General features: G+C 45.1%; 1 protein-coding gene across 5 annotated transcripts; it reads right to left on the bottom strand.

The window, feature by feature from the left end:
- Positions 1-6: 6 nt before the first annotated feature.
- On the bottom strand, positions 7-8901 carry LOC121672598 (synaptonemal complex protein 1-like). Of its 5 annotated transcripts, XM_042045302.1 has the most exons (13): positions 8722-8900; positions 7590-7665; positions 7374-7420; positions 5917-6081; positions 5467-5534; positions 5234-5307; positions 3839-3897; positions 3377-3446; positions 2684-2757; positions 2207-2315; positions 1657-1751; positions 1329-1513; positions 7-887 (listed from the first exon to the last, which is right to left on the bottom strand). In XM_042045302.1, exons 1-13 carry the CDS (start codon positions 8797-8799, stop codon positions 722-724), a joined length of 1266 nt encoding a protein of 421 aa, XP_041901236.1. In that variant the 5' UTR covers positions 8800-8900; the 3' UTR covers positions 7-721. The 5 variants fall into 5 exon arrangements, 4 of the variants coding, with proteins under 4 accessions (XP_041901236.1, XP_041901238.1, XP_041901239.1 ...); XM_042045304.1 differs by lacking the exon at positions 5917-6081; XM_042045303.1 differs by having other exon boundaries at positions 820-1513.
- Positions 8902-18250: the final 9349 nt, after the last annotated feature.

Genomic DNA, 18250 nt, shown 5'->3' with positions numbered 1-18250 from the left:
ATTCTCCAAGTATTGATGCATCTGCATTGCTCCAGAAAAAAAAAAAACCTGAACTGCTGAAGGTACTCACATGGATATGCTGCAAAAGGAAACCAGTTATTACTAACTTCCAAATGTTTTCTATGTGCACATTCACAATACTGGTTTTTGCAAGTACTCAACACCAAGGTCGTGTCTGGTGTTCAATTCTCACAGGTCTCATCTTGCCTTGTTCTAGACAAGCATTAGCAGTTCACTTCTGAACACTTCTCTATAGATGCCCTCAATGTATACAGAGACATCCAATTACATTTCTCATCTGTCAGATGAGATCTAGGGTCATGTGCTGCACAGCAGGAAAACAGTCCTGAAGGCAAATCTCTTACTGTGGGGACTAAGGAGCACATCCCTAGAAACCACAGGATATCAAAGCAGTATTTAAAGAAAATCCCTGCTAATGTCCTTCCACATCCAGCATGGGGAGGGTCTACAGAAACCTTAATGGGAGGGTTTGATCTCTGCTACAAGCTACAGAAATCACTCCTGGCACCTGCAGTGCTACTGGTTTTAGCTGGAAACCAAAATTACTTCCACGAGAATTCATGCATGGATGGACATACCATTGGAGCTCTGCATAGCACTGCCCTTTGGCTGTTGACAGTATCAATGACCACCAAAGAAAAGGGAGTCAGATGAGTAAAAATAAATTTAAGCATTCCAGACAGGTACAGGTACTGTAAGATCATTTCTCCAAGCAATAGAGACAGTCCATTTCCAGAAAACAGCAGAAAACATTTTTATTACTGCCTAGCTCATTTTCTGCCTTTCTACAAGCCTTACCCAGTTCAGCAGACTTATTTTGGAGCTCCAAGGTAAGCAGCTTTGACTCATCTTCATGTTTCTCTAATCTAAGAAAACGGTAATTTAAAAAACCCTGAATGTATAGTACAAAGCATTGCATTTGAAACTTAAAGGACAATAAGATAAATTCTTACCACTATTGAAAAACAATTACCTTTCAACAGGCAGATGATATAGCTGCCCTCAACACACATCAAATTTCACTTTTACAGCTTCAGAACAGCAGACATAAAAGTAAGCAAATATGTACTTACAGAAATTTGTATTTCTTAAAGACAGAATTATGAAAGTTGGAGGGGGCAAAAATTTACTTTTTTTATAGACAATTATCGACCAGCACAAATTAAAAAAAAATACATTAAATTCTCTGCATTTAGACCACTGTGTCAAAAAACCTCCAAATTTCAGCTACATTTCCAATTGTTCTTGATTTTGTCATAAACTGCAACCTGTAAGATGACTCTTTTAATTTAAACTCTTTAATTTACCTATTTTGCTCTTTTTGCAGCAAGCTTTTCAAATTGGCAATAGAAATCTCAAACTCCTCTGTCAGGGCTGCAAGCAAAGCCTTAGTTTTTTTACATTCTTCTTCCTGTGCTTCCTTTTCTCCAGTGACCTGAATTAATGTTTTCACTGTAGTCTGGAATTCGGTTTCTAAGCTCTTTTGAGTAACCTTCAAAAAATACAAATACAAAAAATTTCTAAACATGTTTTGCAACAAACAGCCACAGTTGTTTCACATCTAAAGTATCCATAATTATTTATGCAAATACTTATGTAGTCTACTTATACTGTAAAACTATAAGCAAGGTGTACCTCTGCCTTTTGCAATGAAATTTTAGCCTCTTCCAGCTCTGCCCTCAAATGTTCTTGACTGACCTGGGATTCCTTTAACATTTTTTCTTCACGTACTAAGCAAAAAAGATGTACGTTAATATTTTAAAAAAACAGGATATTTACTAAAAAATGCTGCGAAAAATGCAAAATGACATACATTCATTTAACATAGACCAAAGGTACTGGTATCATATACTATAAATACTTTGAATATAGATGGCTTAAAAATATTGAAAATCAAGTTCTGAAAAGTAAGTTTCCTCAGTGGCACCTGCCTGACTGTAAATTTGCAAAACTCAAACAATGTATTTTCCCCTTGCAATCTTCAAAAGCTCTCACTGCTTCACTCACCCTAAAAACTACCCTGCCAGTCCTGATCCCACATAAGCAGCTTCTGTTCCAAACAAAAATAAGGCCTTCAAGGCCCCAAAATTCTGCTGCTGACCAGTAACAGAATAAAATTATCATGATCCTGTTTCCTATGCTTCTATAAACAATTACATTTAAACATAGCAGACAGAACTCTTACATTTTGCTTCTATTAAGTCAGCAATCTTATTTTGTGATTCCTGCAGCTGAGCCTTGATGTCTTTTATTACACCATCTTTTTCATCTCTCTGCATGGTAAGAGCTGAAATCTAGCAAAATTAAAGAAATATCATATTGAAGTCTGGAAAAGGGACAGATACTCATTTTCATTTGTATCCCAGGTATGATAAGCAAACATACTGCTGTCAGGAAGTTAGATAAAGCTGTTGATCTTAGCCAAATATTGATCAACTCATGTTACTCTAAATAATAAAGTTCTCCAGCTCAAAATCAAACCATGAATTCCAGTAGACTAAAGGTACTGAAACATCACTAAACTTAGCGGAATCTGACTTAAATGCAGCTTCAGCTGTTATTTTTGTCTTTTTTACTAATGCCCAGAAACACTCTTTGGTTCTTGCATTGCCCCTTAGTCACAAATAAAGCTGTACATATTAGATGGTAAAACTGAGCAAACCTGCTTTTCCTTCTGACTGACTTCCAGTTTGCATTCCTTTTCAAACTTGTCCACTTTTTCTGCTTCTTCTTTTACTTTCAAGATACAGTAATATCCATAGTTAACATTCTAGCTGAAATATACTCTAAGATCAATACAACTTCCAGTTTACAATTGCTTGTAATTGTACAGCTGTACAATTTGTTTCCTAAGAGTAGCTGTTGAGGCAATGTTTGATTTTATAATCAAAATATCTTTGATTTCCACAGAATTAGTTCATTACTCCATGTTTGTTATAAGAAACTAACAGAAAAGAACATGTGAAAATGAAACAGGAACATAGTAGCCTATACATATAGAGTGAGAGCATTTAGTTAAAGTTTCCGTAGCTATACACTAGTGCATTATCATTTAAATAAACTAACTACATCAAATAAGTATTGCTCTCTAGACTGCACTTCACAGTCAAAACTTGGACTTTGAGTGCCTATTTGAAAAATAAAGTTCCAAATTTGGCCCAGTGGAACAACAATAGAAGGGGCCAGGCAGTGAATACAGGCAGCATGAATAAAAGAGGGTCCCAGTGTTTCAGTGTGACCTGCCCACCATTTGAGCACTTCACATCTGTCTGTCCTGACACTGCATGTGTATTAAAAGCTATGAAGTACAGAATTGTTAAGCCAGCACCATAAACACAATAAACAGAATTCTCACATTTGAAATTCATTTCCAATCTGTCATTGTCTGCTTGCACACGAAGCTCTTCAAATGCCACTGTCAGTCTCTAAAAACAAAATATAATATTTGAAGTTCAATATTGGAAACCCTGGAAGTTCTCCAGAGGCTGCTGCCAACCTCAGCCACTCTGAGAAATCACCAGGTAGGTGAAACGGAGTCCAAAAAGACGACAGAAGTTCTGGCAGTCACCCAGCACTAAGCACATATCACACAGATCACATGGATCTACATCCCACACACTGCTGCACTTTCTCCAGTGAATGTGCTTGATATAATACAAAAGTAATTCTTGAAAGGGACTGAAAACCTGACTTCCTGCATCACACATGACATGATACACACATGAGGATACAAATAGTATCCCAACATAAACGTGTAACTCAGCTCAGCATACCCACATAAATCACATTCCTTTTATCAAGCTTACTTGATACTTACTTCCATGTTGCTATGAAGCTCGTCATACAATTGTCTTGTTTCTTCTTTTTCCTGCTCATCTATCAAAGCAAGAATGTACAAGAAAGTTTTTCTTTTGAAAAAGAATGCCAGCTGTCCAAGTCATTATCCTTAATCAGCATAATGAATTTAAAAAGGAATTACCAACTCTTTACTTATTAAAAGAAGTCATTATGAAACAGGGTGCCAAAAGTTATATAATCTAGGGAAAATGTATTGAAACATTAAGCAAGCTCAGCTTTTAAATTTCCTTCCCAATGTATTTTTTTCTGTGAAAAGTGTAATTTTCGATCAATTTATGTAACTATATTAATTCTTATAGTATTAATGTTGTTGAATAATAATGTATCAAAACTGTTAGTATTTTATAAACTGTAATGTAGGGTTTACCACTGAATTTCTTCCTATCAGCAGAGATACCTATGGCCACAGAACTGCCATTATAAAATTGCAACAACTCCATGTCTGTAGTTTTCCTTCTTTCCTTTCACTTTTGTAATTGATACTATTTTTCCATAAGAAAACAATTGTAGAAGAGAACATAAGAAACACAGCTATCAAAAAAGAACAGTACATCTATACACAGGTGTTTCTAGAATTAAGGCTAAAAAGAAATAGGCACTTCTTAAATATCCAGGATCAAGTTAATAAAATGTTAAAGATTATAATAACAATTCTAAATTGCATATAAAGTAAAACTCCCAATCATGAACATGTTTTAAAACCTCAGGAATTTAAACTTCGTTAAGTTATCCAGCTGTCTTGGCTTGCTCAGTTTCATGAGAAGCATTCTAGTTACTCATTGTGCCTTGGGTTTGAGACCTTTTTTCCCCACAAATGTGTAACTGCTCCAAACAGGAGGAAATGCCAGCTCTGGAAATTTGTTAAAGAGTGCTGGGAATTTAGAGTACATTCTACAGCCTAAAAACAGGCATGAAGTGCCACTTCGTATGTCTTAATATATTCACAGTATCTGGATGGGACTGAGAACCTTCAATGGGCCAACCAGACCTGAGGAGACCTGCACTGCTATGGAGGGGCTGCCAGTGGCTAATCAGGGGTGTTGACACTGCCTCAAACCTGTATCAGTGTTCAGGCACCCAAACAGCTCCCAGGCTTGGAACCTTTGAGCCAACAATTATACCGGCTTCAAAAATCCTCTGGATTTAGCATTACAAAGCAAACCTCTGTTAGACCTGTGGCTTCACTTCTAATTTTGTGAGCTACTTAAAAGTCACTTCTCATTTTAAGAGCCATCCAGTTGATCTCAACTGGAAAACATATCTGGGACAGCATGAGAACTTTTTTCTGTTCATGAATTTAGAGCAAGCTAGAAGTACATTTACTCTCATAAATCAAAAATAAAAAAGCATTTACATTTGCTGGTCTTCTCTGTGAAATGAGTGCAGGTTTCCTTGAGCAGATTACACAGATGCCTCAAAGCAGTGGTTCTAAAAGAGGGAAAAATACCATATGTTTTCACAGGAGTGCACAGTACTTTAGGTACCTAAGGAGTAAATGACCTTCACAATTTAGCAGCTATATGAAACTGGCCACATGAAAACTGATTATTTTCACCACAAAAATATATATTTGGTTGTATTACTTACTCTTTCAAGAGATCTTTATTTTCACATATCTCATCTTCCAGTTTTAAACGGAGTTTTTCATTTTCAAACTAATTTCATAGGGAACAAATGCAAAAAAGACACTGTTATTGAAAAATATATTAGAAGTACACTTTGACTTCTCAAATCCCACAATGAAAAGTAATTTTGGGCATCAGTAGAGAGAAGTCTGTTTTACCTGGTATTACATGCTGAATCATCTTTTGCATGAAAGACGTAGTAATGAACAACAATTTCCCAGCAACTGAGACACTTACAGGTATACACACATTCACATGGGACGGGAGCACACACCTTCTCAAAATAACCATTTTCTCAAGGCACAAACCAAACTGCCACATTCTTTAATATTTAACTGTATGAATAATATTGTCATACTAAATCAGGAAGCACTTAACTTCATCTGCTCAATGTACATTATACAATACTGGCCTGCAGTTCTTGAATGGCTTTATTCTGTGCTTCAATAATCTTTATATTTTCTTGGAGTTTTCTTTCTTTCTGGTTTAGCTCTGATTCCACAGTCAATTTCCACTGCTTGATCTTCTCAGCCTCTTTGTAGAGTTTTGAGAACAATTCATTCGTTGTTTCTGTGTTCTATTAAAATGGGTTCCACAATTTAACCTCAAATACTATTTAATTAATCCTGTTGTAGATAACATATTTATCTCTTAGGAACATTACAAGAGTAATATTTTTCCACAGATGGTGATATAAGCTTATATACGATCAGAAGCCAAAGTTAAAATCTTTGTGCATCTACTATGTATGTATCAAAAGGCATTACAGAGCACATAGGAGACACAAACACAATGAAATATCCCAAAGTGCCCTCAGACATCACCAAATAGATGGTCTTAAAGACATGCAGTCCACCAAAATCAATAAAAGTTTTTCTAGAATTATCAGTGGAGCCAAAATTCCTTCTCGTAGGTTCTTCACACCATTTCTTTCCTCTCCTTCTGACAGACACTGCTGAGTTAAGTAAAAGCAGCTTCAGAGATTTTGCCCAAGAGTACCTGTGATACGGCCGTTACGGCATACACGGAGCAGGAAGAAAAACCACCCACCCTTGTGCTCTCAGAACACCTTGAAAGCCTCGTACAAGCAGCGCTGCACCAGTGTTCGAGGCAGGTAAGAGCAGCACACAAGCCCACTGGGCAGTTTGGTTTACTTACGATGCCCCCTATCACCATCCTTGTTTTGGCTGCATCACAATATTGTGGCAGTCCTGATGGGACTTTAATAGCTGCTAGGATTAAAAAAAGTCTAGTTGTCAGGGATATGAAAATCAACAGGAGGAGTGCAAGAAATGTGTTTTATTTTGTGGCAGCAAAAAGAGTTTCGTAGCTGCAAAGTACAGAAGCTATTGCAAAAAAGTAAGCTTTACTGAGTTGTGCTAAAGCAGAAATATGCTGGTAAAGATGCTGTGAAAAGAATCCAATGCTTGAGGAAATCACTAAATTCATTGTTTTATAGATAAAATAAAGCCAGACAAGGCAATTGGGATAATCTACTTCAGTTTTCCAAAGAATACTCTGACATCAAACCTTCTGCCCCTCAAGATACTATTCAGAACCAGTTCTACAAGGATACTTAAGTGTTTAAATCTTATTCTGATTAAAACTCAACACTTCACAGACACTTCAAAAAAAGAAAAAACAACAAACAATCTTCAAATCAACTTTCAAAGATTTGTCTCTAGGCATGTTCACTAAATCACAAATATCTCCTCTAAGTGATTCAGCTTTAACCAGGAGACAGAAAACATTATTCTCTTTTGACTACTTCCTTTAGCACTATCTACTGAATAATGCTTTAGGCACTGTTTGGGAAGAAATTTAAAAGACCCCAAGAAATTACATATGCAGAGTTGATACTTAGCTGACCTCTTCATCCACTTCAGAGCAAAGTTTTACTTGCTGTGAAATCGTATCTGAAACATGAAGAGATTTTGATCAATGTATTTCTAAAAAAAGTAACAGTGAAACTGTATTTAACAGTGTTACAGATATGAAACCGTGAGACTACTCACAAAAATTAAAACTCAACAATATTAAAAAAATTTAAAGAACGTGGATGGCAAATGGTTATTTTAGTCTTACCTGAATCAGTGATTTCACCACGGTTCGACATATCGAATGGCAACTTAAAACCATCATCTGAGTATTTGTTAAAACCCTGCACAAATTTAAAAATTAGTTTCTTATGGGTAGATTTGTACAGAAGGATTATTAAATCTAGAAAAAAAAAAAACCTACAGATGATGCGGGAAAATAATTTTTCATTAATAAAGCAGCTGCCCACAATTTTCAAAGCCCAAGGTACTGGTAATGGGTTTGGAACTCGCTTGTGTCTTACTTCACACTGGTTTATAGAACTGTGGGTCTTTTGCAGTTTGCTTTATAGACTGTGGCCAAAGGAGAAGCTTTCAATGCAGGGAACTCAGCAGCCCCTGCCTGTCTGTGCACTGGTGCATGGTAAAGGACTCAGGAAGCCAAATTACTTTTTTGAAGACCAGTAGTTGATATCTGTTTTTTGCTTTACTTCCAAGGGCAGTTCTAAACCATATCTGATTATGTTTCAGAATGAAAATATCATTTAACAAGGTTTTTAAGTCACAGAAGTTCGTCCTGTAAACAGCGTAGCTCATCTGCTGTCAGAATATCCCGTTTGAATCTCAACATATTTCATAAGGAGCTTCGACATGAAAAAATAACTTGTTGAATTCCAATAACTCACTGTGGGGACAGAACATTTTCACTGCACACTTGATCTGGTGAGAGCAAGACATCAACGCCAGTGTGAGCATCTAAGTGGGGCACTGCTCACTCTCTGTGCTGAATTACCCGTATCAAACGCGGATTTATCATTGGTGATGTATAGTTACAGTACAGAGCAGATGATCGAGAAGATAATTCCCTTCAGTGTTGATATAAAATAAAAGCAAAAGTCTTTGAAATTCAGACTGAAGATGGTACCCCGGCACCAGTGTAGGCATATGCACAGAAATTAGTCCAGCGCAGGAGCCGTCCCGCCCGTGCTGTGTGCGTGTGCTCCGGTCGGGGCTCTGCCGGGGCACTCCCCGGGCACAGAACTGGCCCCGTGTCCCCGGGGAAGGGCCCCTGCACTTTACCCCCGCCCCCTCCTCAGCCACGGCCTCCAGAGCAGCACAGCCCGAGGGGGCGGCCGGGGGAGGGTGGGCCGCCCTCAGCGGCCCCGCGGCCGAGCGCTCACCTGGGATCTGCCCGCAGACACCTGCCCAGCGCTCAGGCGCGGCGGCACGAACAATTTAAACCGGTTTTCTTTCTCCATGGCCCCGACAAAAGGGCGGGCGAGCGAGGCCCAGCGCCGGCACCTCTCGGCGGCCGCTGAGGGCGGTCCCGGAGGGCGGGAAGCGGCGGCGGCCCCTCAGCGCAGCGCGCGCCTGGCGGGGACGCCGCCTAGCGGAGCTCCCGGGCGCAGGGCGCTGTCCCGCGGGAGCTGCGCCCGCCCAGGGAGGGCCCGGCCGGGCAGGGCGGCGGCCGCGGGGCGACCGGGCCGCGGGGCTTCCTCGTCGCCCGTGGCCACCAGAGAGGTCTCGGGGCTGCCCGAGGGGCAGGGCGGGCTGGAGACGCCGCTGTGGTCGCCGGCCGGGGGGGGCACAGCGGGGCCTTCGCCGTCGGGGAAAAAGCGGGAGAGGTCCGGGGGGAAAGGGGGGTCCGGCGGGGAAGGGGGAATCCCGCCTGTACAGGGAATAAATGGGGGAGCCCCGTTCTCCGGTGACCCCCCGGTGTTGTAAATCGCTCCCCCAGAAGTGCCGGTGGATGGAAGTGTCGGGCACTGGAGCGTTGAGAGCTCTGGAAGGAGCCAGAGCAGAGAAAGTCAAAGCCCAGAGAGCTCAAGGGAGGACAAACCTTTGCAGTGCGGAACACGGCGAGTCTGTGGGTGCAGGACAATGCAGGGGCAGGTCGTGGAGGCATCTCCTAAAGCTGGCACAGCCCCGGCTGATGGGATCTGTGAGGAGGGGGCTGTTGGGGGGAAGTTTGGAATAGCTGTGCAGCCAGGGCGTTCAGGGTGTAGCCAGGGGTGCTCAGGGACTGTCCTACGGAGTAGGATCCCTGTGCTTCAGGGCTCTGTGTGCCAGGGCAGGGACTCTGCTGCCTGCCAGAGGTAGCTCTCAGCCTGCCCGGGGAGCTGCTCACAGCTCTGGGGGCCAAGATCTGGGTGTGTAGTTGGTTGACACAGCACACCAGGCACCCACCGAAGCCACTCTATCACTGCCCTCTGCAACTGGACTGGGCAGAAAAACCACAGTGAAAGGTTCATGAGTTGAGATAAGGACCAGGAGTGATCCCTCATCAATTACTGGAAAAACAGACGCAAACTGGGTATACTAATTGAATTTATTACTAACAAAATCAGAACAGGATCATGAGAAGTAAATCTTAAAAACACCTTCTCCCCATCCCTCCCTTCTTCCCAAGAAGGGAGACGGAAAATGGGGATTTATGATTGGTTCATCACACATTGTTCCTGCTGCTGGCCCCCCACTCCAGCATAGGGTCCATCCCACAGGAGACAGTTCCCCATGAACTTCTCCAGCAGGAGCCCATCGCTTGGGCAACAGTTCTCCGTAAACTGCTGCAAGGTAGGTCACTCTTCCACAAGGTCAGTCCTACAGGCACAGCCTGCTCCTATGTGGGTCCCCCACAGGGTCACAAGTCCTTCCAGGACCCTGCTCCAGCACGACTTCCCACACAGTCACAGCCTCCTCTCAGGCATCCCCCTGCTCTGGTGTGACCTCTTTTAGGGGCTGCAGGTGCATTCCTGCACCCCCATGCCCTCCATGGGCTGCAGGGGCACAGCTGCCTCACCATGGGCTTCACCACGGACTCCAGGGAATCTCAGTTCCAGCACCTGGAGCAGCTCCTGCCCCTCCTTCTCCACTGCCCCTTGGTGTCTGCAGAGCTGTTCCTCTCATATGTTCTCACCCTGCTCTTCTCTGGCTGTAATTACAGCTGTGCAACAACTATTTTTCTTTCTTACATCTGTTATCACAGAGGCATCACCACCATTTCTAACTGGCCCAGCCTTGACCAGCAGCACATCCATCTTTGGAGCTGCTAGGGATTGGCTCTGCCAGACATGGAGGAAGATTATGGCAGCTTCTCACTGAAACCGCCTCTGTAGACCCCCCCCAGCAAAGCATGCCCAAGTACTGGAGCCAGGTGTCTTCTCACTCCTAGTTCCCCCCTTTCAGATTTGGGGGGTACCCCAAAGCCACCTCAGAAACAGGGATATCCCAAAATCCTTTCAGAAATGGGAAATACCCCAAAAGTTAGTTGTTGACTTTAGACCCCAGAAATCTCACCTGCTCTGTCCAATCATTTCTTCTGGTGACATCCAGCAACACTGGATGATCTTCGAGGTCTTTTCCAACTTAATAGTTCCATGATTTTAATTCTCTCTGGCCCACTGGTGTCTTCCACAGCCAAATGGTGATGGTTAGGGCAGAGACCAAGATTTTGGAGAGAATGGGGTGGAAACCCCTCTAAAAAAGGCTCTTCCACCCACCCAACCCAACCCCATGGATACTCAAAGTATGCCAACAAATCCTTATCTTTTGGCCATGATTTTCTTTTGAACCATCTTCATCCCTTAAAAACACCCAAAATTATGGTAAAAATGAAGAGATTGAACAAAGACATGTAAAGCCTCACCATTTCACTTGGATTTGGGGGGGAATTGGGGGTTCAGCAGTATACTCAGGAGGATTTAGGTGTTCTGTTGGGATTTGGAGGAGTTTTCTCCATAACTTTGCACTCCAAAAGCCAAAGATGGATTGACCCGTCACTTCTAAACAACTCAATCCCACTCCAAAGTGGCTCAATCCCACCTCAAAATGACTCAATCTCACCCCAAAATTACTTGATCTCACAACCCCCAAAACCGCAAGGAGGGCTGGGATGGGAATTGGGAGGGGTAGGATGGGGTCTGAAATAAGAGCTGAAGGCTGGGTATGATGAAGTCAGGGGGTGATGCCTTAGGTTTTAACTTTTATATTTTTCAAATCCTGTACTGCCTAGTGTGTAACTCTGAAGTTTCTTGTAGCCTGTTAATTTCTGCTCTCTCCTGCTAGGTAGACGTAACAAAGCCTCTCCAGGCCTGCTCTTCAAGGACACCCAGACCGTCCTAGGCCCAAAAAGTATAAACCAAAAGCTTTTGAGAGGGGGGCAAGCTGAGGGGAATTACATCATTAAACTGAAGCTTTAATTGGAGAATTAACTCTGATATGCAAATGAACCAAACCCATAAAAGACTGAAGAACTTGTGACCCACAGTCCATCTTGGGGTCCATCTCGGCAGTGGCCTCTGGCTCCCCAGGGTGTACCTTTGAAGGCCCTTCAATTAAATACCTACCTTTATTCCCCTACTCCTGTCTAGTCTCTGTTTTTAAGTGGTCTCTCAAGACATCAGGGGACCCAGTTTCTGAGGGGATTTTGGAGTATCCCCATTTCTGAGGTGGTTTTGGGGTACTGAAATCCTGGTGGGGGGGGGGACTTGGAGTGCAGTGACGCACGCAAGGGTGTCTCAGTTCCCGGGAATGGGGGTTCAGGGTGGTCCCAGCGTCAAGGAAGGGGGGATCCAGGTGCTGGGAGAGGTAAGATGACCAGGATAGGTGGGGCAGGAGGGTCCTGGAGTCAAAGAAAGGGGGATGCAGGAGCTGGAAAACCAGGGGTGGCCAGAAAGGGAGGTCCCAGTGCCTGGGAAAAGAGGGTGAAAAGGGGATCCCGATAATAATACGGAGGAGAAGGAAGGGAAAATGGGATGAAGATCCAAATTCCCAATTTCCAGTGCCAGTAACACAGGGAGAGGGCAGGAAAGTGCCCACAGGGAAACTGATCCCAGAGCGGATCTGGTGGTCAGGGATGGTGGAAACTGGGAACAAGGATTTTGGGAATGCAGAACAGCAGGATGGAGGTTGCCCTCCCAGATCCAATCCAAGCCCCAGGCTGTCAATGCCTTAAATCTAAGGAATTATAGGGGTGTGATTGAACCTGTGTACAACTCTGTCCTGCAGGATTAAGGATGGCAAACCAGATATATTTATATAAAAATTAATTATTTATTATGATAAATGATTAGACAAAAAGATCTTTATGAGAATTATTTACTACACATAAGTAGCAAAAAAGATAAAAATACTAGGATAGGATAGGATAGGACAGGATAGTTCACTATATCAAAGCAGTCAAATTAATTATATTAAAGCTAGCTATTAAAGCAGAGATTGATGTAGCTCACCCAGACCAATGACTGTGGACAAAATCACATTCGCTCAGACATTGAGGGATGTCCCCACCCAAAGGAGGGATCTCCACATGCTCCAGAAGAACCTACCCTATGAAAGAGGACTGGACTTTTAAGGTGTAAAGGATTGGCTGACAGTCATGTGTGTCTGGGTCAGTTTAGCAGCTTACCTGCCAAATCTTTGCCTCACTATCAGGATGTTAATTTTGGGGTTGATGTGCCAGACTGGATTTAGCATAATTCAACACCAAAACCAGCATGACACCCCCTCTCAGTCCAGCACTGAGAGCCTTGTAAATAGGGCATTGTCTGAGTTACTTGGCCATGTTCCAGGGCAGAACATCCTGCTACAGCTGGCAAACTGAGAGGTATCTGAAGGAACAAGTCAGGGAATTATAGAATATCTCAAATTGGTAAACAGAAGTGTCCCTTTGTGAACCCATGCTGACTATGCCTGTTGTTTACCTTGCCCTTCTTTGTCCTTTCAATAGCACCCAGTATCACAGGATCATAGGACTCTCTCAACTTGGAAGGGACTCATAAAGATCCTTAAGTCTCTGCTGCTTCCAGGACAACCTGAAATGAAATCATATGACTAAGAGCCTTGTCTGTGCACTGCTTGAGCCTTGGCAGGCTTGATGCCCGGCCCCTTTCTCTGGGAAGCCTGTTCCAGTGCCTGACCAGCCTCTGGATGAAGAACCTTTTCCTAATGTCCATTCTGAACTTCCCCTGACCCCATCTCACTCCATTTCCTTGTGTCCTGTCACTGATGACCAGAGGAGACCAGCATGCCACATGGACTGCCCCCTTTGACTGCAGTGGGGTCACCCCTTGTCCTTCCCTTCTCCAAGCAGAACAAAACCAGGTGACCTCAGCTGCGCCTCCTAAGTTTTGCACTTGAGGCATTTCACCATCTTGATCACTTTCCTCTGGACACATGCTAGTACTTTGATGTCCTTTTCTTGCGTCACCCAGAACTGCCCCCAGGATTGGAGGTGGGTCTGCCCCAGTGCAGAGCAGAGCGGGACAATCCCCTCCCTGGCCTGGCTGGTGACGCTGGGCCTGATCCCCAAGGACAGAGTGGCCCTTTGGGCTGCCAGGACACACTGGTGACATATATTGCCATCAGCCCAAAGCCCCACTTCTCTCTGCGGGGCAGCTCTCCAGAATCTCACCTGGAAGGGACCTCAGCAGGTCGGTAGGCCAAGGAAAACCACTGTCAGTGGACTAAGGAGAAGTGAGGGTTGGACTGCTTTTGCTGGTGAAAAATAGAGGCCTATATAGGCACACAGGGAGTGTGGATCTCTCCAGGAGCTGATCTTGGGCTCTCTATCTATCCAGAAGCTGTCCCTGGCATCTCCTCTCCCCTCCAGTTCCCTTTGCACAGACAAACACACACACACAAATTAGTCTCTCCAGCACCATTGAGGCTGGCAGGCTGTTTCCACTGTTTTTGTGCTTCCTCCTCATGTTTGGTTTTTGTCAGCAGCTCCTTTCCCATCCATACCAGCTTCCTACAGTGTTTTTTACCTTCCTGAGTGACAAGGCGAGGTGTTCTGGAGCTCAAAGACAAGATTTTTGGACATGAAATAGTTCTTCCCTCTTCTCTGCAGGACAATATCTCATGGAATTCTTCTTAGCAGGTCACCAAGCAGGCTGAAGCCTATTCTCCTGAAGTCCTGCACTCTGCCTTTTTCCATTCTCTCAGAGCCCTCCCCTTTGCTTCCTCACCCCTGACTGTTACAGTCCTGACCTTGTTTCTAAGTGTGATGTCCTGCAGGACACCCTCCGTCACTGGCTCTTCAGTCACCCTTGTCAGAAAAACTCTTAATAAGCTCCAAAAGCCTCCTGGCTGGCTTGGTGTATTACCCCTTCATCAGATACTGGGATAGTTTAGGCCTCCCATGAGGACTAGCACCTGGAAACATGAGGTTTCTCCCAGTTGTTGGAGAAGGCCCCAGCAACTTCTTCCTGCTCAGGAAGTCTGCAGCACGTCTCCCACCAACCCTCTTGTTGTGCTGCTATTTCCTGTGGACTGCCCCACTGCCCATCCCAGCAGTGCCCAGACATTCCTGCTGCTCTCTCACACAAAGGGAACTTCACCCCCGGGTCCAGACCTAAGGCATTCCCATTACCTGCCTCACAGGACTCCTCAGTTTCTCCAAGAGTGTTTAGGTCACAGTGTCCATCCAGTAACCAGCTCACAGGCTCTTGGGGCTCTCCAACATCTGATCCAGGCCTATGGTCTCTAAACTAACTAGATCTCAGACCTCTTTTTATACTCTCTGGCTGCTTGGTTTGATGTTTGCTGGTGGTTGCACCCACTGACAGACACGCCAGCCACTCTTTGCCGCCCAACCACAGTAGGAAGATGAAAGCACAGACCCCCAGGAAGTACCTTTCCGAAAGTACATTTCCTTAGGGGTAGCCCTGACCTTGATACGCTACTTGAAAAGCCCCTCTGGAAATGTGCTGAGGTGATCTGGACCTCTCAGCCTCTCCCCAGCAGTGCTGTGGGGATCTCCCTGGGGAAGCTGAGAGCTGCCCCTGGCATGCAGCAGAGTTTCTGCCCTGGCACACAGAGCTTTGGAGCACAGGGACCCTGCTTTGCAGGACAGCCCTGGGCACCCCTGGCTGCACTTCCACCTTCACACTCCACAGCTGTCCCTGGGAGAAGGAGCCACCCTGTCCTGCCCTGTCCCTCTGACAGTGCGACAGAGAAGCCCTGCTCTGGAGCATGTCCTTCTCCACAGTCAGGAGACCCTGTGAGCCTTCCTGCCACATCCTGGCCTTTGCAGCAGGGTGTGCCAGGACACCTGAAGGGGAAATTCTGGTTATAACTGCTCAGCTGTGGTAGTTTAGGACCAAGGAATAACCTGGAATGGAGAAGGCCCAGCTGAGGAAAGGCTTAAACAGGCTATAACTATAAATGCCAGAGACTTGTGCGGAGAAGCCACACTGTGAAAAGCCAGTGTCCACAAAGGAGACAGAGGAGTCCTGCAACTTTGCTCAAATAAAGGGAGAGAGTCCACTGGGGCACACGCCCGTGGGGTCTCTCTCGAGGTTTTGGAGGACGCAGCCTCCTTTTATCCTCAACTCCCGGCCGCATGTTGCTCTCTTCCTTTCCCCATCGGCTGAGGTACCAGGAAGGCACAGCCTTCCCAAACCACTGACCCCATATCCCCCCTTGAACATGTGCCGCCGTTTTCCCCAATGTTTGGAAGTCCAGGCTGCCTGGGCTCTGCACAAGATTTTGTGCAGACCCGTTTGTCCTATTACCCTAAAGGTCAGGAGCTCAAACTGTCTGGCTCAAACTGTTTGGGTTCTTTAACAAACTTGTGCAGCTTGATGTTCCTAGAGAAATTAAGACCCGTTTTGAAGACATTAACACCCATTCTGAACCAGAGGGAGGAGGGGGAAGCAGAGGTTAAATGATTTGTTAAGAAGCTGTTTGTTAAAAACAATGCCTACAGCTTGCTCAACACTTATTGTGCCTACCAAAGCAGAATGAGAAGATATGAGACTATTGATAAAGGGAAGGAATCTTGATCTTCTTGACCAAAGATCCTGTTTTCGAACCTAAAACTAACTTTAACCAGCCTTGAAGTTTGGACTTGGGCCAGGGACATAAAGAGCATGTGCAGGGAGGAAAGGTGAAAAGTCCAGCGTGAGGAGACCCTTCACTTCATCCCAGAGCCCCCTGCCCACGACCACCAGACAACACTGCGCAAGCGACACTGCGCAAGCGCAAGCGGATGTAAATGACTTTTGGGCTCATTGTAATACGAAGTGAGGCTAGGCAGGGCTAGGCGATGAATATGTATAGGTGTATTGGGAAACTTAATGACTATGGAGCTTGTAACCCGATAAATACCAAGCTGAATGCAGCTGTCGGCACGCATGGCTTTGGAGGAATTATCCCCCATGCGTCCCAGCGCTGTAACAAACATACCTACTTTACTGCTTATTCCAGTAGTGGAGTCTTTTCCATATATCCATTCCTCCTAAAGACCCTCACCACAGAGTAATTTGTAAGGGTGCCCATCTTTCCTATCAGACTGGAGGACTGTAAGGGAGTGAAGATCCCCTTGGTGATAAGGAACAGCCACAGCACTGTCTGTCCCCTGGATGGGGAGTGCCATCTCAGGTGGCAGAGCTGGGCTGGGGGCTGGGCCCAAGGCTGGGCTCAGCTGCCTTGAGCTGGTGCAGCTGTCTGTGAGAGGTCAGCTCTGGTCACATCTGTGCAGAGTCCTTGGAGAACGGCTTACGGTGGTAGGATACTGCCCAAAGCTCTGTGGGAGACCTTTTTTGGGTTTATATTTAAGCAAAAACATGTGTTCAATTCACCTGAAGCGGTACACTAAAAATTCCCCACAGTTCTGGTCTTTGCTCTATGTTCATACTTCATTAAGAAATGCTTCAATCAGAAGCTCTGGATAATACATATTCTGTAGGCAGAAAAACTAGAAAAATGCTTTCTTGTAATTTAATTTCACAGTTTTTCACTCTGACAGCACTTGTGAAACTGCTCCAATTAACTGCATAAGAACTGGGGAACTGAGGAAATCACACCTGGAGCTGAGGCTTGTTCAGGCACTTGGCATGTTCCTGCACCCTGTGGTGCCAAATCCCTGAACTGCACGTTTGGGAAGCTGAAATTCCTGAGAAGTCAAAGTCAGCAACAACCCCCAAGACTCTGAGGGTTTGACTGGCCCCACTCAGGGTCATCACTGAAGAGCCCAATGAGGCCATGACCAGGAAAGGAGACCATCCCTGGGTTCTGGTAAAGCAGGAGTCAGAGGTACTTGTTACAGCTGGAAAATGTGGGGGTGCCCAGCCCCACCAAGGCCCTTGGTTGTCCCTGCCAAAGACTGTCCTACACTGCCCTATGCTTGTGCTGTTTCTCTGCACACTTTAACCATCTGCTGCTTCCCAAATCTCTCTGACCACAAGTTGTGTCAAGATTTACTGATGTCTCCCTGCCCTGACTGGTTGCTGCTTCAAACACCAGTCTGTGGTTACCTTACAGTTTGCTGATGCCTCGAAGTTTCCCACAGCCTGGCCTGTTCTCTCAAAGCCCAATTCCTGCTCCTCTATCACCCCACATATCCCAACCCCAAACTCAAATCCCCCCTCCCCATCCCAGCACTGGAATGCACATTCTATTTTCTCTCCCTTGTCCAAGTGAGGAGGAGAGTGACAGAGCGATTTTGGGAGCACCTGGCGTCTGGCTGGGGTCACCCCCCACAAGCCCCCAACCCCCCTCACACCCCTCAGCATGACCCCCAGTCATTCCCAGCTCAACCGCCAGCGTGACTCCCAACTCAATCCCAACACCCGATACAACCCCTGGCATAACCCAACCCAACCCCCCCTACAGCAACAGCCCTTGCTGACCCCCCCAGTGGTGACAGGTAAGTCCTGGCAGCCTGGGGACCCCCAGTTCTGGGTCTCAGATGCCTGCCCCCCCCCA

The sequence above is a fragment of the Corvus kubaryi genome, unplaced genomic scaffold, assembly GCF_017639235.1.
Source record: "Corvus kubaryi isolate FWS band 111438036 unplaced genomic scaffold, C.kubaryi_AGA036_p1.0 62937, whole genome shotgun sequence".
Taxonomy (NCBI): Eukaryota; Metazoa; Chordata; class Aves; order Passeriformes; family Corvidae; genus Corvus; species Corvus kubaryi.
Note: the sequence above shows the minus strand (reverse complement) of the source record. Positions and strands in the feature narration are given on the sequence as shown.